Genomic DNA, 22475 nt, shown 5'->3' with positions numbered 1-22475 from the left:
TCCCCTTACCTCATTACAGCCTTCGTTCAAACATGGACAAAAGAGCTGAATGCCAGAGGTGAGGTGGGAGTGACTGTCCTTGACATCGAGGTAGCATTCGACAGAGTATGGCATCAAGGTGCCCTAGCTAAACTGAAGTCAATGGGGATCAGGGGGAAACTCTCTGCTGGTTGGAGTCATACCTGGCACAAAGGAAGATGGTTGTGGCGGTTGGTGATCAATCATCTCAACTCCAGGACTGCAGCAGTTCCTCATGGTAGTGTCTTGGGCCCAACCATCTTCAGCTGCTTCATCAATTACCTCCCTTCCATCATAAGGTCAGAAGTGGGGATGTTTGCGGATGACGATGCAATGTTCAGCACCATTTGCAACTCCTCAGATAATAAAGCAGTCCATGTCCAAATGCAGCAAGACCTGAACAATATCCAGGCTTGGGCTGACAAGTGGCAAGTTACATTTGCGCCACACAAGTGTCAGGCAATGACCATCTTCTATAAGAGAGGATCTAACCACCTCCACTTGACTCCAATGGCATTACCATCTCTGAATTTCCAACAATAAACATCCTGGGGGTTACCATTGATTAGAAACTGAACTCGACTCACCACATAATACTGTGGCTACCACGGCAGGTTAAAGGTTAGGAATCTTACGGCGAGTAACTCACATAGAACATAGAAAATACAGTACAGAACAGGCCCTTCGGCCCACGATGTTGTGCCGAACCTTTGTCCTAGATTAATCATAGATTATCATTGAATTTACAGTGCAGAAGGAGGCCATTCGTTCCCCTGAGTCTGCACCAGCTCTTGGAAAGAGCACCCTACCCAAACTCAACACCTTCACCCAACACCAAGGGCAATTTTGGACACTAAGGGCAATTTATCATGGCCAATCCACCTACCCTGCACATCTTTGGACTGTGGGAGGAAACCGGAGCACCCGGAGGAAACCCAAGCAGACTCGGGGAGGACGTGCAGACTCCGCACAGACAGTGACCCAAGCCGGAATCGAACCTGGGACCCTGGAGCTGTGAAGCAATTGTGCTATCCACAATGCTACCGTGCAGCCCTTAAGAACAAATAAATTTACACTATATCATTTTACCGTAATCCATGTACCTATCCAATAGCTGCTTGAAGGTCCCTAATGTTTCCGACTCAACTACTTCCACAGGCAGTGCATTCCATGCCCCCACTACTCTCTGGGTAAAGAACCTACCTCTGATATCCCTCCTATATCTTCCACCTTTCACCTTAAATTTATGTCCCCTTGTAATGGTTTGTGCCACCCAGGGAAAAAGTCTCTGACTGTCTACTCTATCTATTCCCCTGATCATCTTATAAACCTCTATCAAGTCGCCTCTCATCCTTCTCCGTTCTAATGAGAAAAGGCCTAGCACCCTCAACCTTTCCTCGTAAGACCTACTCTCCATTCCAGGTAACATCCTGGTAAATCTTCTTTGCACCTTTTCCAAAGCTTCCACATCCTTCCTAAAATGAGGTGACCAGAACTGTACACAGTACTCCAAATGTGGCCTTACCAAAGTTTTGTACAGCTGCATCATCACCTCACGTCTCTTAAATTCAATCCCTCTGTTAATGAATGCGAGCACACCATAGGCCTTCTTCACAGCTCTATCCAATTGAGTGGCAACTTTCAAAGATGTATGAACATAGACCCCAAGATCTCTCTGCTCCTCCACATTGCCAAGAACTCTACCGTTAACCCTGTATTCCGCATTCATATTTGTCCTTCCAAAATGGACAACCTCACACTTTTCAGGGTTAAACTCCATCTGCCACTTCTCAGTCCAGCTCTGCATCCTATCTATGTCTCTTTGCAGCCGACAACAGCCCTCCTTACTATCCACAACTCCACCAATCTTCGTATCGTCTGCAAATTTACTGACCCACCCTTCAACTCCCTCATCCAAGTCATTAATGAAAATCACAAACAGCAGAGGACCCAGAACTGATCCCTGCGGTACGCCACTGGTAACTGGGATCCAGGCTGAATATTTGCCATCCACCACCACTCTCTGACTTCTATCGGTTAGCCAGTTCGTTATCCAACTGGCCAAATTTCCCACTATCCCATGCCTCCTTACTTTCTGCAGAAGCCTACCATGGGGAACCTTATCAAATGCCTTACTAAAATCCATGTACACTACATCCACTGCTTTACCTTCATCCACATGCTAGGTCACCTCCTCAAAGAATTCAATAAGATTTGTAAGGCAAGACCTACCCCTCACAAATCCGTGCTGACTATCCCTAATCAAGCAGTGTCTTTCCAGATGCTCAGAAATCCTATCCTTAAGTAACCTTTCCATTACTTTGCCTACCACCGAAGTAAGACTAACTGGCCTGTAATTCCCAGGGTTATCCCTAGTCCCTTTTTTGAACAGGGGCACGACATTCGCCACTCTCCAATCCCCTGGTACCACCCCTGTTGACAGTGAGGACGAAAAGATCATTGCCAACGGCTCTGCAATTTCATCTCTTGCTTCCCATAGAATCCTTGGATATATCCCGTCAGGCCCGGGGGACTTGTCTATCCTCAAGTTTTTCAAAATGCCCAACACATCTTCCTTCCTAACAAGTATTTCCTCGAGCTTACCAGTCTGTTTCACACTGTCCTCTCCAACAATATCGCCCCTCTCATTTGTAAATACAGAAGAAAAGTACTCGTTCAAGACCTCTCCTATCTCTTCAGACTCAATACACAATCTCCCGCTACTGTCCTTGATCGGACCTACCCTCGCTCTAGTTATTCTCATATTTCTCACATATGTGTAAAAGGCCTTGGGGTTTTCCTTGATCCTACCCGCCAAAGATTGTTCATGCCCTCTCTTAGCTCTCCTAATCCCTTTCTTCAGTTCCCTCCTGGCTATCTTGTATCCCTCCAATGCCCCGTCTGAACCTTGTTTCCTCAGCCTTACATAAGTCTCCTTTTTCCTCTTAACAAGACATTCAACCTCTCTTGTCAACCATGGTTCCCTCACTCGACCATCTCTTCCCTGCCTGACAGGGACATACATATCAAGGACACGTAGTACCTGTTCCTTGAACAAGTTCCACATTTCACTTGTGTCCTTCTCTGACAGCATATGTTCCCAACTTATGCACTTCAATTCTTGTCTGACAACATCGTATTTACCCTTCCCCCAATTGTAAACCTTGCCCTGTTGCACGCACCTATCCTTCTCCATTACTAAAGTGAAAGTCACAGAATTGTGGTCACTATCTCCAAAATGCTCCCCCACTAACAAATCTATCACTTGCCCTGGTTCATTACCAAGGACTAAATCCAATATTGCCCCTCCTCTGGTCGGACAATCTACATACTGTGTTAGAAAAGCTTCCTGGACACACTGCACAAACACCACCCCAGTCAAACTATTTGATCTAAAGAGTTTCCACTCAATGTTTGGGAAGTTGAAGTCACCCATGACTACTACCCTGTGACTTCTGCACCTTTCCAAAATCTGTTTCCCAATCTGTTCCTCCACATCTCTGCTACTATTGGGGGGCCTATAGAAAACTCCTAACAAGGTGACTGCTCCTTTCCTATTTCAACCCATACTACCTCATTAGGGTGATACTCCTCGAACTGCCTTTCTGCAGCTGTTATACTATCTCTAATTAACAATGCCACCCCCCCCCCCACCTCTTTTACCACCCTCCCTAATCTTATTGAAACATCTATAACCAGGGACCTCCAACAACCATTTCTGCCCCTCTTCTATCCATGTTTCCGTGATGGCCACCACATCGTAGTCCCAAGTACCGATCCATGCCTTAAGTTCACCCACCTTATTCCTGATGCTTCTTGCGTTGAAGTATACACACTTCAACCCATCTCCGTGCCTGCAAGTACTCTCCTTTGTCAGTGTTCCCTTCCCCACTGCCTCATTACACGCTTTGGCGTCCTGAATATCGGCTACCTTAGTTGCTGGACTACAAATCCGGTTCCCATTCCCCTGCCAAATTAGTTTAAACCCTCCCGAAGAGTACTAGAAAACCTCCCTCCCAGGATATTGGTGCCCCTCTGGTTCAGATGCAACCCGTCCTGCTTGTACAGGTCCCACCTTCCCCAGAATGCGCTCCAATTGTCCAAATACCTGAAGCCCTCCCTCCTACACCATTCCTGCAGCCACGTGTTCAACTGCACTCTCTCCCTATTCCTAGCCTCGCTATCACGTGGCACCGGCAACAAACCAGAGACGACAACTCTGTCTGTCCTGGCTTTTAACTTCCAGCCTAACTCCCTAAACTTGTTTATTACCTCCACACCCCTTTTCCTACCTATGTCGTTGGTACCAATGTGCACCACGACTTCTGGCTGCTCCCCCTCCCCCTTAAGGATCCTGAAGACACGATCCGAGACATCCCTGACCCTGGCACCCGGGAGGCAACATACCTTCCGGGAGTCTCGCTCGCGACCACAGAATCTCCTATCTATTCCCCTAACCATTGAATCTCCTACAACTATTGCTTTTCTATTCTCCCCCCTTCCCTTCTGAGCCCCAGAGCCAGACTCAGTGCTAGAGACCTGGCCGCTAGGGCCTTCCCCCGGTAGGTCATCCCCCCCCAACAGCATCCAAAACGGTATACTTGTTTTGAAGGGGAACGGCCACGAGGGATCCCTGCACTGTCTGCCTGTTTGTTTTTTTCCCCCTGACTGTAACCCAGCTATTCTTGTCCTGTACCTTGGGTGTGGTTACCTCCCTGTAACTCTTCTCAATCACCCCCTCTGCCTCCCAGATGATCCGAAGTTCATCCATCTTCTGCTCCAGTTCCCTAACACGGTCTTTGAGGAGCTGAAGTTGGGTGCACTTCCCGCAGGTATAGTCAGCGGGGACACTGGTGGTATCCCTCACCACCCACATCCTACAGGAGGAGCATGCAACTGGCCTAGCCTCCATCCCCTCTTACCTGACAGAATATAGCTGCCCTGTGGACTAACTAGATCTCCGCCCTCCGACTGTGCTCCCAGTTAACTATACTTTCTGTAAACTCCTGGCTCTCTTCTCACTCTTTGCGGAAATGTCGGAAACAAAATGAAAGGAGCACCTTACTCCCTCCTCACCTAACTCCCTCGGTCACCAAACTCTTGCTATAAGCACTCAAAATGCACCAAATTCAGCACTCAGTGCAAACAAAGTCTGCACTGTAGGGGATCACTTTTATACTCCCCTCATGACCCATCAAAGCCTGTCCACTATCTACAAGGCACAAGTAAGGAGTGTAATGGAATACTCTCCACTTGCCTGGATGAGTGCAGCTCCAACAACACCCAAGAAGCTCAACACCATCCAGGACAAAACAACCCAGTTGATTGCTCCCCCTTCCACAAACATTCAAACTCTCCACCACCGACGAACAGTGGCAGCCGTGTGCACCATCTACAAGATGCACTGCAGTAACTCACCAAGGTTCCTTAGAAAGCACCTTCTACCCCACGACCATCTAGAAGGACAAGTACAGATAACCGAGAACCCCACCACCTGGAGGTTCCCCTCTAAGTCACTCACCACCCTGACTTGGAAATATATCACCACTCCTTCACGATCGCTGGGGCAACATCCTGTAACTCCCTCCCTAACAGCACAGTGGGTGTACCTACATCTCAAGGACTGCAGCGGTTCAAGCAGGCAACTCACCACCACCTTCTGAAGGGCGACCAGGGGTGGGCAATAAATTGCTGGCCTAATCAGCGACACCCACAGCACATAAATGATTTTTTTGAAAATTAACAGCTTTTGTAACTTCTTAAAAATTGTGTGACTTTTTAATGTGTTAGTAGATCCTATCTTGACGTTGTCCTGTTCGTATTTGAACTTCGCTGTAACAGGCCTGAGACACTAGGCCTTTCATTGTAATCTGGCGTTTTAAGGGTGCAAAACAATAGATTCGTTGTACTTTTGGGTCCGGCAAACCTCAATCGATGGGGATTTTCCGACCATGCGCCGCGCCAACCTCGCACAACGCCCACCATTAAGGCAAACAGACGAGACGTGTTTGCAATGCCAATCAGGCAGAAAAACGCAGTCTTTTTCTGGTACAATATTGTGAACGTGTTTCTGTAGGGAGTATTTATTTAGTGGAGCGTTCTCCTGCCGGAGTAGGGCTCGGTGCCGGTGTACCGCAGCCCCCTGCACCGTCAGGCAGGCAGACGACAGACAGACACACTGCTGTGGCAAACCGAGCTGCCGAAAGACATGTTTCATGGTTAGTCGCGCTGCCGGGGGGAAGTACCGTGCTACAATCCAGACGGGTGCGAGTGAAGATAGGTGGCTTCCTTTCAGACGGCTTCGGAGTTCTTATTCCTGCACATTACCTCCCTCAGTGGATTTAACGCGATGTGGGTTATTTTGTTGTAAATGGCAGCGAGGAATGTGAGTCTGCAGTGAGTTGAAGAGGCGCAGAGGGTAGCGGCTCCTCCCCAAGAGGCGGGTGGTTTGTCCCAGATCCCTGGGACACTGTCACTTCCAGCTACAGTGTTGCCACATCACTGCCGGGTTAGCTAGTTGCAAACAGCGGTTTCCAGTCCCGCTGACATTGTATCCGGGAAAACCCACATAACTGGACGTGATTTAATCCGCTTTCTGGACAGCCTCCTTCAGCCTGTCCCGTTACTCGTCAGCCGCGGCTTTGTTTGATACTCGGTGGGCGGCACCTCCCAGTCTGACATTAAACTGCCCTCCCTTCCCCCGCTGCAGACCAGAGGATGGCGACGGTGTGATATGGCTCTTCCTCTGGAGTAAATGAGTTATTCTCGGAACCGTATGCAGCGTTCCCTTCGGCAAGAAGATATTCCAGAAACGTGAAGGGGACAAAAACATTCGGCGGCCCCGGGGATTGTTGTAATTACATTGCCGCTGCTGGCTCTGCCCATCGACATAATCTCTGAATGTAAATTCTATAGGGGATGTAGGCGAAATACAGTTTCTGGAAAACGTACGAACCACCGCCCGCATTTTGATTCACCTGTAATTGCAATTAATGCGTTTAAACTGGACACAAAGGAAACCCGGATCAGTGAACGATATGATGTAACCGATTTCAATTGATAATTTATTGCAGAGTATTTATGTTTATAGAAGATGATTTTTAAAACCGCCAATTTTGCATGGAGGTGTGAGGTGGCGCCGCCGTGCTACGCCCTGAATTGATAGCGCCTGAAGCATCATTTATCTGAATTGGCGACAGATAATCATTGACCGAAATTAACGAATGACTGACAGCTCAACATCAAAGCGGAACCCAGGCATACGGGAAGGGAACTAATTCAGTGTTTTGATTACAACCACTGATTATAGGTTGACTTCCTGTTGGCCTGGCTATTTGAATCTTAGGTGCTGCGATGTTACTTATTGTTGACATAAACCATTGACCTTTTAATTAGTATTGAGAAGTCAAGGTGAAAGGCCAAGACACCCATATTGGATTGACCAGGGCTGTGACATTTCTATTTCCATTTTGACATTGCTGGTTGATCTTGTGCATTTTATCATTTTTAGTGCAGTCAATTCCATGCTGGAGAATGAAGGAAGTTTGTAGAATCTGTGCCCGGGAGTTGTATGGTAACCAACGAAGATGGATCTTTCACACAGCTTCCAAACTGAACCTACAGGTGATCCTATCCCACATACTGGGCAAAGAGGTATCCCGAGATGGGAAAGCAGAGTTTGCTTGTAGCAAATGTGCTTTCATGTTAGACCGTATCTACAGGTTCGACACAGTTATTGCAAGGATTGAAGCACTGTCTATTGAGCGTTTACAGAAGCTGCTTGTAGAGAAGGATCGTATCAAGCACTGCATAGGTAGTCTGTACCGTAAAAATAATGAGGAGCCAAGCACTGACAGCAAGGGGGAGGACGTTGTGGCGGACGGCTCCAACCTACCTGATTCCCGGTACCATGCACTGCTGCAGGATGACTTTGTCTATTCTGGATTTGAATCATGGACAGAACAGGGGGAAGAGGGCATGGAAACTCACAGCTGCCAGACTTCAGAAACCTCAAGCTACAAATCCCGGAAGTGTCGCAGCTGTTCAGCCTTGCGTGTGAATGATGCCGACTATGAAGCGGTGTGCAGAGTACCGCGAAAGTTAGCAAAGACTGTTTCTGGTGATCCATCCATCAGGTGTGGAAGCAGTGTGGTGGGCAGCGTAACTGCTGAGGAAGGACTCTCAAGGCCTGTCATACATGAGACCGTGTCCATTGCCCAGTGTGAGTCTAGGACTTCTGTCTATGCTGATTCTCTGGATAGAATGTCTCCAGCCTCTTCTGTCGAATCTCTTGGTGCTGCAGTGGAGTTCCCTTCACCCATCAGAGAAGTGGCACAAGTAGAAAAAGCTGCCAAAAATGACAAGAGTCCCAAATCGGACTTTTCTGATGGCCAAGCAAACCACCCTTTGTTGCACAGCCAAAAACTGGACTTCGTACTTAGTTTAATGAAGAATGTTGAATACAGGCCTGTTCTGAGCCCAAAAGGCAGCAAATTGCCAATTCCAGTCAGGCCCTCTCCTTTGGGCTCTCAGTCAAGTAGCAGTTTGGGTGATGGAATTTCCAGGTCACAGCTACAGAACAATGGCCACGAATTAGCTGGCAGATACATAGAACCTCCCAGGATGCACCTTCACTTTGATGATATGACAGAACTTGATGATCTCCTCCAGGACATGTTTGATGAATATATTCCAATTTGCACCCAGGTACTTGAAGTGTGACTGTCTGTCTAGTTTGTTGTATTACTTTTATTCCTATAACCAAATTTAGCAGTCAAAAAAAACAGAGCCATCGACATTGCCATAACATCTCTCCACACCATTTGAGCATTTTAAGATGCTTTTTCTATCCACCACCAACACACATCACTCGCAGCATAAATAGTTTTGTGTTTGATTAACAGCTTTAGATGTGAAGCAGAGGGCTTTTCTTTATTATTGCCAAGATGCACAGTATTGTAGTAAATGTTTGTGCCGTGTGTAAGTGGTTCAAATATACTGATCAACATAGATAAATAGATGGCAGCGTTTGTGATGCATTTAATATTCCTAATGCATTGATCTGTTGCCATACTGCCATACCTCTTCACTGTTTTTTTGGTTGGACTTGAAAATTGTGGGCTTCACGCATCAGTTACAGACCCAAGAACGTTAGAGGCCATGTACACGAGTAATGTGGGCATCTGGCTAAATGGAGTGTTCTACATCAAGAGTTTTACCATTGTAGTCACTTGGTGTAAATTGCCTTTTGAACTAATTGTAGTTTAGTGTATTTTTTTGAAAAATTTGCTCATCAAAGTGTTGGAGAATGGAAGACTCTCCACTGTAGACACTAGCCACTCGATTTTAACCCCTGGGCGGGGTCACAACAGAGCAAGCGATGTGCCCGGGAGGAGCAGCAGCCTCAGCCAATTTGAATGGGTGGGCCTCATCAGCTTATCACTTTTCTACTTCCCAACCAAAACACCTGTGGGAAGCAGCTGTCTATCTTTTAAAATCACGTGGTACGAACTTGGCACGAGGGTTCCAGGTGGACAGTCCCTGGGTCATGTCAGAGAATCATTGGGGCTTGGTAGAGGAATGGCAGTCCAGGTAGATGGGGAGGCCCAAGACTTCATCAGAGGGCCCACAAGGCACCAAATAAAATTTTTAAGACAACTAGCTGGGCATCCCCTGATCTTAGCTGCTGTTCCCAGCTTGACAGGGAAGTTGGGACTCTTCCATTACTCAGGACTATGCTTTTAAAATAAAGCAGACCAGGTCCCAACAATGTAATCAGAAGCCAATCGTATTTCAAGAGAACGCCATTGGTTGAGTAGGTGTTCTTGCAACCTGTTAGTCAGTGAGATCAGGCAGCAAAAGAGTGCATAAAGAAACCTACCCACTCCCTGCCCCATTTTTAACTAGCCCCTCACCTGGTGAGCCAGTTAAAATCAAAATCTAAGTGCCAGCATCAAATAATCCCGAGTCCGATGTATCAAAACCAATGCAAGTAGATTTTCCTCTGTTCTACCCAAAATGTATGCCCTGGCTCGAACTTCGAGTAGAAAAGTGTAACTTCTTCAATTTCCCACATCATTCCCTTAGAGTGAGATTGTTAATTAGTGCCAATTTTCCACTGTAGGATCTTGCTCCTATAAGAAATTAGTTGAGACTACCCAAACTCATTTCACATACAACATCCACAGTCAATGCCAGAGAACACTTGCACACAATTGGACTGGCCTGAGTTTGAGTCCAGGCATCTGAGATAAGGCCAGAACTTAACCCACTCTGCCACCAATTTCCATACTGTCCCTTTGAATTTAATGCTTTCTGCTTTGCAATTCTCCTTTCCATTATTGCACTGGTGCATACATCATTCCCAACTGGCAGGACATATGGAAAATCTCCTCTCTTAGCTGACATTAAGCCAGGACTAGGGGGAGGAGAGTGCAGGGGGGGGAAAAAAATCATGAGTCAACTTGGCCTTCAGATGGAGCCCCTTGCCCCCCTTTAAGAATGTACAAATCAGAGTTGACTTGCGAGTCAATCATCATCCCTTTCTCATGCAGCATAAATCGTTGCTGCCTTTAAATTTTGGCATTCTTGTATCTGTCCTGATGAGTGCAAGATGAAAAGCTTTAACAGCATGTCTCTTTTTAAGCAATTCTCAAGTGTTTTTTCAATGCTTCACTTCAGAGAACATTAAACAGTTAACTATCTGCACTCATACTCTTCAGCCAAGAAAATAGAAGTAAACATGATGATTTCTGGCAGGGATTAGTGGTGGCAAGGATTACTATGAATTTAAAAATAAATAAATTTAGAGTACCCAATTCATTTTGTTTTTAATTAAGGGGCAATTTAACGTGACCAATCCACCTACGCTGCACATCTTTGGATTGTGGGGGTGAAACCCACGAAAACACGGGGAGAATGTGAAAACTCCACACGGACAGTGACCCAGAGCTGGGATCGAACCTGGGACCACGGCACCATGAGACAGTAGTGCTAACCACTGTGCCACCGTGCTGCCCGATTACTTTGAAAATTGTGGAGTCAATTCACTAGTCCACTTCTCCCAGTTAGGACCTGTACTTAGAGCATGGGTCAGATATAAAACTATTACAATATAGTGCAGATTATGTTGCCCTTCAAGCTCAGCATGCTGAGAATCTGATGAATTTACCCGTGTGTTATTTCTCCTTCAGAGGATACCTGTTCTTTCCACTGTTGTTCCACCATTTGATCATGGAATTATTAAAATCATTGGTGTTGTATTGCATGGCAGTAACATTGAGCACTGCATTTACATTAACACTACTGCATCTGGGGCAGTTAGGTGCTGGCAACACCATTGCAGCATAAATGACACCTTAGGGGCAGCACGGTGGTGCAGTGGTTAGCACTGCTGCCTCACGGCGCCGAGGTCCCAGGTTTGATCCCGGCTCTGGATCACTGTCTGTGTGGAGTTTGCAAATTCTCCCCGTGTTTGCGTGGGTTTCGCCCCCACAACCCAAAGATGTGCAGGCTAGGTGGACTGGCTACGCTAAATTGCCCCTTAATTGGAAAAAATTAATTGGGTAGTCTAAATTTATATTATAAATAAATGACACCTTGTTGGTGGCTTTAGATGCACTGGGAGGTACCTGACAAGGTGGTTCTAACCTCCATGGTGACAGCAAAGCTAGATTTGGGCTTATGGCATTGGTTTTTGGGTAGGTTTAGAGCCAGAAACCTAAATTTTAAAATCATAGACCGAGTTTAATGAGGATAGTGGAGGCCCGATGCTTGGAGAATTGCCGGCTATAGAGGTCAGAAGCTCCCCATCACCAGCTGTGCCACTGGAGCTGGTGGCCGATGCTGATAATGCAATTGAGCCTTCACCAGGTTCATCATTAAATCCCTGGAGAAGGGTAAGTGAGGAAGGGTGTTTCCTGGGAGGGGAGTCAGAGAAACGGGCAGGGACAGTGGTTCTCTGCAGGCACTTCATTCCCAATGCTGGGTCCCTCAATCCAGCCCTAAATGCCTTTGAATGAGGGACTACCTTGAAAGCCCGCAAGGGTTTGCTTATTGGTGTTCCAGCATAGTCAACCCCCCCACCCGTTGCTGGTTGAACACCAGTGGTGATGGGATGAGGCCCTTAATTGGGAATTGTCAGTTGGCATCTGCTGCAAGCCTTCTTGCCAGACTTAATTGGTGGGAGAAGGTAGAATCCCGACCTGATGAAATGGTGCCCCCTGCCTCGGAATCACCTCTGCCGAAGTGCAGGTGGGGAAGAGATTAAATTCCTCCCTATGGCTTTTGTACAGCTGCATTTGTACAGTTTTCCACACTGACAGTTATTTCAGTGTTGTGTTTTGAGTGTGCATACAGACTCCCACATTGTGTAGAAAATGGATCCTAATCTAGATGTGACAATTTTTTTTATTACAAGGATGGAAGATCACAGCTGGAACAATATGTTATGTTGCAAATGCCATGCTGATTGTCAGCTGATCATTCACTTGGTTTTGCCCAACTGCCTCTGGGGTTACACAAAATTACAGATGGGTTCAGACAAAAAAGTCCCTTCAACCTGTTTGATCTCCTCTCCCTGGAATAACAACCCTATCATCTGTCCATTACCTAAACTAGTCACTTTTTAAGTGAGTTCCATGTCCCAACACAAGGACAGCATATGATCTATTACGCAGCGTGCTCAGCTTGTAATTAGTAACTCCCTGAATGCCATGGGTACTGGCTACAGACCAGCACATGCCCATATCAATCAACGTTGTCTGTGTGGAGGGAAAAAAATCAAGTAAAACTTGTTTAATTATATAAGAAACTTTTAGCAAAAAATGTTTTATGCTCAAACACGTTTAAATTAGCAAACTATCAAAAAGTTTACAAAACACAACAGTACCAATACTTATATGAGAAAAAATACAAGCAACAACAGTAACAGGAACGCCACCCAGAACAACCCCCCGGGGCCCCCCCCACTAATAGCTAACAATGGCCAGATCTTTAAAGTGAATTTATGATAGAACCCATCGATCAACCCCCTCACCATGAATTTGACCTTCTCGAGGTAGAAGAATTCCTTCAAATCACCCAGCCACACTATGGCACTGGGTGGCATGGCATTGCCTGCCTCCAGCTGAACAGTATCTTATCACCGGACCAACAGCGATGCGAATGCCAAAGCATCTGCCCATGCTCACATCTTCAACGCTGATTGGTCTGACACCCCAAACATAGTGACTAACGGACACGGCTTCAGGATTGCCGATATGGTGTGCAAAAAGGACCCCCAAAATCCCACCAGCTTGGGACCGCTCACCCTTATCCTCAACCCCCTCAAAATATCAACTCATTCTGGCCCTGGTGAGACGTGCCCTAAACGCCACCTTTAGTTGTATCAAGCTCAACCTTGCGCAGGATAACATAGCATTCACCCTTTGAAGGGATTCACTCCATACCTCCTCCAAAATGGCTTCTAGCTCCTCCTCCCACCTAACCCTCAACTCATCCACAGAACCCTGCTCTTCCCCCGTAATCCGCCCATTTTTCCCACATGTGCTACCCTACTCCCACCCCACACATGAGAGTATCCTTTCCAGCAAGGTCAACGGTGGTGCCTCCTGGAAAGTCAGAATTGCCCACCAAACAAAAGTCCTGTACCTGAAAATATCTGCACCTATCCGGCCCCCCCGAGCTCCATTTTCTCCTTCAACTCCTCCCAACTCGCAAACCAACCCTCCAGAAACAAATCCCTCACCCTCTCCAGCTCCATGTCTTCCACCCCCTGAATGTAACATCCAATTTCGCCGGCTCAAATAAGTGGTTTCTTCAGATTGAGGCCCACCTTGACACCACTCTCAGCTTAAAATGCTGACTGAGTTGCCACCATATTTTTAACGTGGGCTACTACGGAGACTTCTACCGGATTCCCAGAATATTTCGCTCTTGAAAACTGCAGAGATGCCATCACCAGGGCCTCCAAATCCATCCCTCTAAATGACCGCAACTCCATATGGGGCTGGTTTAGCACACTAGGCTAAATCGCTGTCTTTTAAAGCAGGCCAGCAGCACGGTTCAATTCCCGTACCAGCCTCCCCGAACAGGCGGCGGAATGTGGCGACTAGGGGCTTTTCACAGTAATTTCATTTGAAGCCTACTTGTGACAATAAGCGATTTTCATTTCATTTTTCATTTAATCTGTAACCTCCTGAGCCCCAATCCACCCATACACCTTCTCCACATTGCCCACTCAGTAATAATACAACAAATTTAGCAGCACCAATCTCCCCACCTGCCTTTACCCCTGTAGGACCTCTCTCTGAATCTGAGGTGTTCTCCCCGCCCATATGAAGCCCGTTGTGGGCCGCTCCATTTCACAAAAAAATGACTTTGGCAAAAAGTAGCTATCTCACAGATGAACTTTTCTTCCCCTCACAAACCCCATCTGCTCTTCCCCCACTACCTCCGGGAGGCAGGGCTCCAACTTCAGTGCCAGGATTTTAGCTAAACGTCTCACATCCACTTTAAGCAGAGTACGACCGACACTCTGTGGGGTCCTTGTCCTTCTTCAGAAGGAGGGAGGTGGACGCTTGCCTCAAGGTCTCCGGAAGGACCCCGTGCCAACGAGTCATTAAACATCCCCAGCTGGTCCACGAACTGCTTGTTAAAATTTTACGGGGAACACATCAGGCCCCAGCACCTTCCCTGCCTGCATCTTACCCAGATCTCTGCGGATCTCCTCCAACCCCATCGGCGCCTCTAATGGCTCCCGCTGCTCATCCTCTGGCGGCTCTGACCTGTAAAGCCCCTCATAGAAGGAACAAAATACCTCATTAATTTTCTCTGTGGTAGAGACCAACCAACTCCAGATTCCTACTCCTGCACAATCTCCCTGGCAGTCTCTTGCCACCTTAACTGATGCATGAACAGTCAGCCAGTCTTTTCCCCATACTCCTATACCATCCCCTTTAAGTGGCGCAGCTGTCGCACCATTCAACTTGCGGATAGTAGGTCAAACTGCATTTGCAGCAGCAACTTGTGCGCCAAGAGCTCTGGCGCTGGGTCACTTGCATACTTCCCATCCACACCCAGAATTTCAGCCACCTTCTGACCCACTCTCCATATCCATCGATGACCTGTACGAGATTATCTCTCCCCTAATCACCACCTTTAATGCCCCCCACACCGTGGATGATGAGACCATCCTATTCTCATTCCATTCAACACATTTCATTTTGGCCCCCAAAATCTTCACACACAACCCAAGATCCCAATTCACATCCAACCTCCAACCTGCGCATTGCGCTGAACCCCCCTCCAACTTTAAGTCCACATGATGCAGCGCGTGGTCTGAAATAACCACTGCCGAGTACTCCACACTTATCACCCCAGGTAGCAAGGTCCTACCCATACAAAAAAATTGATATGCGAATACACCTTTTTTTTCTACACCTTTTGTACTGCTGTCCAAATTGTCCTTTGGCACACTGCTTACCCCTGCTCTGTCATTAACACATTCTGATCTTTTAATGTGCCACTATCAGCACCCTTGTCAGTCATTATCACCACCATTTGCACTCCCTTTATCTTTTTGTCCACAACACCTTTGTCAATCTCCACTATCGCTGGCCCTCGATCCAACCCCACTGCTCCCCCTCCATTATAGTAAATCTCATCCTATTCCCAGTTCTCTCTAGCTTTGACAAAGAGTCACCCAGACTCGAATCATGGAATTCCTACAGTGCAGAAGAAGGTTATTCAGCCCATCGAGTCTACATCAACTCTCTGAAAGAGCACCCCACCTACCCGTTGGTTACTAAGGGGCAATTTAGTATGGTCAATCCTACACGTCTTTGGACTGTGGGAGGACACTGGAGCACCCGGAGGAAACCCACGCAGACACGGGGAAAACGTTAGCTCCGTTCTCTCTCCACAGATGCTGTCAGACCTGCTGAGATTGTTTTGTTTGATGATAAATATTATGTTCTGAATTTTACGGTGTGGTTTGGTTGAGTGCAGTCAGTACTCTGCAACAGTACTTGCAAACAGCCAAAGGGACCTGCTGTTTGATTTGATCAGCAGTTGTTAAGATGTATGGCTGACATACCGGGCATTTTCCCATGCATTATAAATTGCTGTTCACTTTGAAATTTGGCATCCTTGTGTCTGTCACAATGAGTGCAAGACGAAAAGCTTCAGCAGCATGTCTCTTTTTTCACTTTTTTATAGTGGATTTTCTTCTGCTGTGAATAGTCTGTGGTTATTAAATTCAATTGTAACATCCCATAATCTGTGCAGACCAAGGATCAAACTTGGGATTTTCTTAGTCTATATGACACATATACTTAGTCTATATGCACATATAAGGTGGTGCACTTCCAGGCAAATCTGTGCTGTGGAATTTTTAGAAAACAGTTTGACTGCACCAGTGTTTGGTAGACCTTATTTCATTTTTGTGAGATAATCTCCAAACTAACTAATTAAATTCTTACTTTGCTTGAGCTTGTGTTAATGAAGTTTGATATCATTTAGAGAGCTTACACAGCAACTTATTAGTAAAGCTGCCTACTCCTACATTCCTAACACCGTTACATGATAAAGCCAGGTCACTGTTAACTGGTTCCTGTATTTGATGAAGGAAGGGCAAGAAGTTGGATAGTCCATGGTTTCAGCAGGGAATATGAGGCACCTGAAAATTTTAGAAAGAAAAACAACCTGAACTCTGCTGAGACCTCTCTGCCACCCCAGTGGTAAACAAGTTATTTTGTATGTTTTAGTTCTAGGAGTCACATAGAACATTAACTCTTCTGAGCCACTCTTTCTCTTTCAGTTTTTACTAATTACTCATGTAGCATGTTCCCACCACCCCCATGTCATGCTCAAAGCCCAGTAGCAGCTATGTACCATCAGTCTCCTTCTTTCAACAGGGGACCTGTCTGGGCGACTACCACAGATATCTAGTTCGATAATTTATCAGGTTCCCAGGCCCTGACTATTGCTGCCTAGGTCCGCTGCAATACTGAGTAGAAATGTGAAGCGGATGTTAAAAATTGTTTTATTTTCTCTATTTCTGTGTCTTATTCTTGTTATTAACATTTGTAACAGCAACAAAACAATCCTCTAAAATCAAGTTGTGATTTTACATTTCCCCTGTTCTAACCTGACATTGTTTGACTTTGGAGTTGGCAAATGGTGGCAGCCTTCGGGTAATTCTGTTCTGTAATTATAGGCACCAGTTGAATCAACCTTGTGATCTTTAAAAAATGTTTACTTCCTAGCTATCAGAGAATGGAGAGTTTAAACATCAAGTGTTAATGGAGCAGAGATGTCCAATTGCCATGGAGTAAGGGAGGCACAGTATAAACAATTAGGCACAAAGTAATTTAAACATATTCAGGATATGAAGCATTTTGCTTTTTATACTGGAGATGGCAATTTTGTCTTTTTAAAAATAAAATTCTGTCTCAGGATAGGAAATAGCACATAAGTTTATGCCTTGGGGACAGAAGACTAAGGTTGGTGGCGGTGGAGGACAATAGCTGGCGTGTGCAAATTTCGATATACCTGTTTTGCCACTTCCTACTCTTCTGGTTAAGTGTAGTCGCATGGCAGCACCACTGATGTCATCTTGTTTTTCAATTAAGAATATTGTGATAATTTTGCATTTATGACATCAGTCAGCTGTGGTTGATGTTTACCACATCATTCTACCACAAGCTGAGAATGATAAAGCCACAAAAGACTGAATGCCAACTCCTGTGTCCTGTTAATATTGTGCAAGCTGATAAATTAGCATCAACTTCGGACACCCTGCTGTGTCGGTGGATAAGTGCAATATCTGGTGTGACACTTGGAGAATCCATGGTCGAAGCCTAGTTTGTCCTGAGTTTATCATAGAATTTACAGTGCAGAAGGAGGCCATTCGGCCCATCGAGTCTGCACCGGCTCTTGGAAAGAGCACCCTACCCAAGGTCAACACCGCCACCCTATCCCCATAACCCAGCAACCCCACCCAACACTAAGGGCAATTTTGGACACTAAGGGCAATTTATCATGGCCAATCCACCTAACCCGCACATCTTTGGACTGTGGGAGGAAACCGGAGCACCCGGAGGAAACCCACGCACACACGGGGAGGATGTGCAGACTCCGCACAGACAGTGACCCAAGCTGGAATCGAACCTGGGACCCTGGAGCTGTGAAGCAATTGTGCTATCCACAAGGCTACCGTGCTACTGATCTCAACAAGAACAGCAGTTCGCCTTGGTGTCCATGTTGGGGTAGGGAGAAAATAACAGTCCTGTTTCTGATTGGGTTTTAGTGACTCAAGGATGCTATGGGGCAGAGGAGGGGAAACACATGCACCTCAGATGAGGAACTGACTCAGTTCTGATGTCCCACCTGTTGAATATTAGTACATCTCAGTGTATTAATGTGTAAATTACTGAGTATATGAGACCCAGAGAGTACTGAACATTGAATAGTCTCACTGAAAGCGCAAAGACATTTTTCCACTGTGTTCAAATGCTTCAAAATTCTCAATTCCTGAACTGTGTTATACTTTGCAATAATTAGTCCCATGCCCTACAGCCCATGCGGAAAACAACTACCATGCAAATATGCCACACTGCAGAACCAAGACAAGTGATTCAGTGAATTATTTATTTGCGAGATAAGATTCTTTATACCTTCACTGATTTGCTCTGGGCAGACAAAATGTGAGATAAAGAAAACACTATGGAATATATGGAGCTCAAGGCAGATATGGGGCAACTACAGGATTGCACTGCTTCGAAACTGTGCTGAAATATTTGACAAATTAAATTAATATTTGACTATTTGTTCCCCAGACCCTGATTGAGGAGCAGCAGCAGCAGTTGAACCAGTATGAGTCAGCAGCTGGACAGTGTGTTACTGAACTGCAGAAAGCCCAGGTCCAAGTACATGGGTTGCAAGGCAGAATCCAGGAGACCGAGTCTGCCAACAAGGTGAGTTGGTTTACTGCTAGGAGTGATTGATGTTTGGTGTGGAAATGGCACGCAGATCTAAATTGTTTTTTTAAGCAATGAAATGAAAAGGAAATGAAAATCGCTTATTGTCACAAGTAGGCTTCAATGAAGTTCAATAAAGTCTGCTGCTACAGACATGAGGCCAGAACCAAGGAGGCAACACATAAACCATAGTAGTTTGTCCTCTCCCTCGCCCCACACCCCCACCCGCCAATCATCATCTGAAGACTCCTCAGAAATGGTTGAATTATTTAAACGCTACCTACAAGAACATTGTGTGGAATCTCACTCACCTCAGAGAAAACATTATAATGAATAACTGTCAGCTTTATTTGGCCTATTTGGTTTGTCACACAATAGTCCCGCTTTTAAAATTGCAATGCACTGCCTCTGTGGTGCTATTTAATGAACTGACTGAATTTGCAGTCACATGCATTGAATTGTTGATGCCATAGGTGTTGCTTAACAATAAACTTAGATTATTCTGCATCAAACTATACAAAACACTTATTTTCAGGAAATCTCAGGAGGATTCTACATTTCTCCTACATATTTTGTATGTCTTTGGATCATGAATTCAAACCTAGCCAAAATGTTGAAATCCTCTCCCATTTGGTTCTAACATAAAGAAGAAAAAAGAAAGACTCAAATTTAAATAGTGCTTTTCTGGACCTCCAAACATCCCAAAGGGCTACAGCCTGTACTGTCGCCACTGTTGTAATGTTAGAAATGGGGCGGTTAGTTTGCACATAGCAAACTCCCATAGTCAACAATGTGATCATGATCATTTTGATGTTCAATAAAGGATCAATATTGGCCAGGGCACCAGGGATGACACCTCCCTGCTCTTCTTCAAAATAATGTCATGGGATATTTCATATGAATCCGAGCAGCAGATGGAGCTTCTGTTCAATGCCTCATCTGAAAGACGAGACCTCCAACACACTTAGAGTGTCACCTTGATTTTTGTGCTCAAGTGTGATTTGAACCCAGGACCTTATGATTCATAGTTGAGAGTGCTACCAACTAAGTTCCGGCTCTCACCCTAAAGTATGTTTGTACAGTTTAATCCCAGGAACAGAACTGGGGCACAGAACTGTCCATGCGTTGTTGTTAATTAGAGGTCTAACTCAGAGGCTATAAAGCTTTTGCAATCATGGTGTACAACACAGTTCCGTGTACCATGGAACCTCCGGGCCCATCAACAAAGTTTAAATCCATTTTACCATTTGCATCTGTCTCGTGTTGCTGAATATAGCAGATATTGTTGTCTTGATTTGGGGTTTAGAAGGAATAGTACAAGAATAAAGGAAAATATTGTGGACGGTGGAAATCTGAAAGAAAAACAAAGAGTGCTGGAGATACTCAGCAGGTCTGGGAGCATCTGTGGAGAGAGAAACCGAGTTATGTTTTCAATTGAATATGATTTCTTCAGAGGGAATAGTACGAACTGTCCTCTCAAATCTTTAGGCACATAGAATTCTAACAGGATGAGCCAGTAGATAAATGCTGCATATAGCACAAAGTGTCTTATGCTGAAGGGTGAGGTTGTCAGGCCTCAAGAGATGCATATAACCCTAGTGCTACAGGTTGGGCACCCTTGCTGTTAATACCAGGTTGAAGTATAGTGGAGCTTCAGTAATTTCCCCAAAACGATGCAATTAGCGAACAGGTGTGCCAGTGTGTGTGTCAGTGTCAGTCATTGGTACCTTGTCTCATCAGCCTGGGGTTGTTAGTAAAATCATTGAATCCCTACAGTGCAGAAGGGGGCCATTCAGCCCATCGAGTCTGCTTCTGTAGAGAGCACCCTTCCTAGGCCCAATCCCCCACCCTATCCCTGTAACCCCACTTAGTGGCAATTTAGCAAAGCCAATCCACCTAAGCTGCACATCTTTGGATAACCATAGATCATAGAATCCCTACGGTGCAGACCGAGGACTTTCAGCCCATCATGTCTGCACCGATTGACTGAAAGAGTACTCCACACAAGCCCAGTCCCCCGTCCACCCCACCCAATCCCAACGACCCCTTAACCTAACATGCACATCCCTGGACACTAAGGAACAATTTAGCATGGCCAGTCATCCTAACGTGCACACCATTGGACTGTGGGAGGAAACCGGAGCACCCAGAGGAAACCCACACAGACACGGGGAGAAAGTACAAACTCCCCACACACACAGTCACTTGAGGCTGGAATTGAACGCGGGACCCCGGAGCTGTGAGGCTGCAGTGCTAACCATCAAACAATCCATGGAACAAAAGCAAAATCCTCGTCTAGCCTGGATAGTTACGATTTTCTTCCACCATGCTTTGTGCGAATTCATTCCCCCAGATGCTGCAGGAGAATCTAAGAGAAATGGAAAGTGAACTGAGGGCAATGCGTTACACGGCACAGAAGCAGGATCGAACCCAGCTGGAACTGAAAGACGCTTTGGAAAACAAGGAGAAGGAGGTAAAAATTCTCTGATTCTGTGATTCTTTGTGGACACGCGAGTGGAAATGTCATGGGTAGAGTTGACTCAAAAGATCTAATTTGTGATGTGTAGAAGCATAAGGCCGAATTTTCTGCGGTCTTTGGGAAAACAGGATCAAATGGAGGTCCCAAACCTGGATCAAATGGAGGTCCCCCCCCCCCCCATCACAGGGTTCGCAGTTCTGAAGCCTCAACCACATTGGGACTGCTGAGCTCGGCTCAGGCAGATAAGACATTGAGAGTGGATGTGCCCTCGGGGGCATAAGTTTGAAATAATATTTCAAGAGGGCCATCAGGCATGATCTTGGAATGGAGGGAAAGGTAAACCTTTCAGATGACTGGTTGGGGCAACCTTTCAGTCCAGCACCCTCCCATTTGGTGGATGGAGCCTCGGGTTCTAATGATTCCCCCAGACTGCTGCAGGTAGGTCACTCCCATTAAGCTGGTGGCCTCCGTATACAACAGTGTAGCTGGGAAAATGTAATTGGCAACTTTGATTTGTACCTAATCGGGCCTTGAATATGCTGACTGGCATCCTGCCTGGGTTTAGGAAGCAACTAATCCACGTCCTTGGCCATCTCTGGAAAACTTTCTTGGCAGCCGGAATGTATTGATGTGCTGTCCTGACGCAGTTCCCCCTATTTTCCCAACTCCCCAGCCTTCAGACTCACCACCTGGGACCAAGAAAGTTCTGCCTGTAGATTCTTACAGCACAGAAGGTGGCCGTTCGATCCTTTATACCTGTGCTAGCTCTTTGAAAAAGCTGTACAATTGAGTCCCACACCTCAACTGTTTTCCCATAACCCTGCAAATTTATTCTCTTCAAATCCACGTACATTTGCTTTTTGAAAGTTCCTGTGGGACGTGCTTTCACCACCCTTTCAAGTTGTGCATTCCAAACCACCACAACCCTCTTTGTGGAAAGTTCCTCCTCAGTCTTTTGCCAATTATTTTAAATTTGTAACCCCTCTGATTACTGACCC

General features: G+C 46.0%; 1 protein-coding gene across 19 annotated transcripts in view; it reads left to right on the top strand.

The window, feature by feature from the left end:
• pde4dip (phosphodiesterase 4D interacting protein) overlaps positions 1–22475 on the top strand; it is an 888328-nt gene that overhangs the window by 511703 nt on the left and 354150 nt on the right. For 16 of the 19 annotated variants that reach the window (XM_072511190.1, XM_072511205.1, XM_072511193.1 and 13 more), the window contains exons 1-3: positions 6581–8724; positions 18858–18995; positions 21352–21471. In XM_072511190.1, the coding sequence (XP_072367291.1) occupies positions 7552–8724; positions 18858–18995; positions 21352–21471 (1431 nt within the window). In that variant the 5' untranslated portion in view covers positions 6581–7551. Of the gene's footprint in view, positions 1–6580; positions 8725–18857; positions 18996–21351; positions 21472–22475 lie in introns of those variants that run through there. The other 3 variants (XM_072511203.1, XM_072511204.1, XM_072511206.1) reach the window with 2 other exon arrangements.

Source organism: Scyliorhinus torazame, chromosome 7, assembly GCF_047496885.1.
Source record: "Scyliorhinus torazame isolate Kashiwa2021f chromosome 7, sScyTor2.1, whole genome shotgun sequence".
Taxonomy (NCBI): domain Eukaryota; kingdom Metazoa; phylum Chordata; class Chondrichthyes; order Carcharhiniformes; family Scyliorhinidae; genus Scyliorhinus; species Scyliorhinus torazame.
The sequence above is the reverse complement of the archived record's forward strand: the minus strand, read 5'-3'. Positions and strand labels throughout refer to the sequence as shown.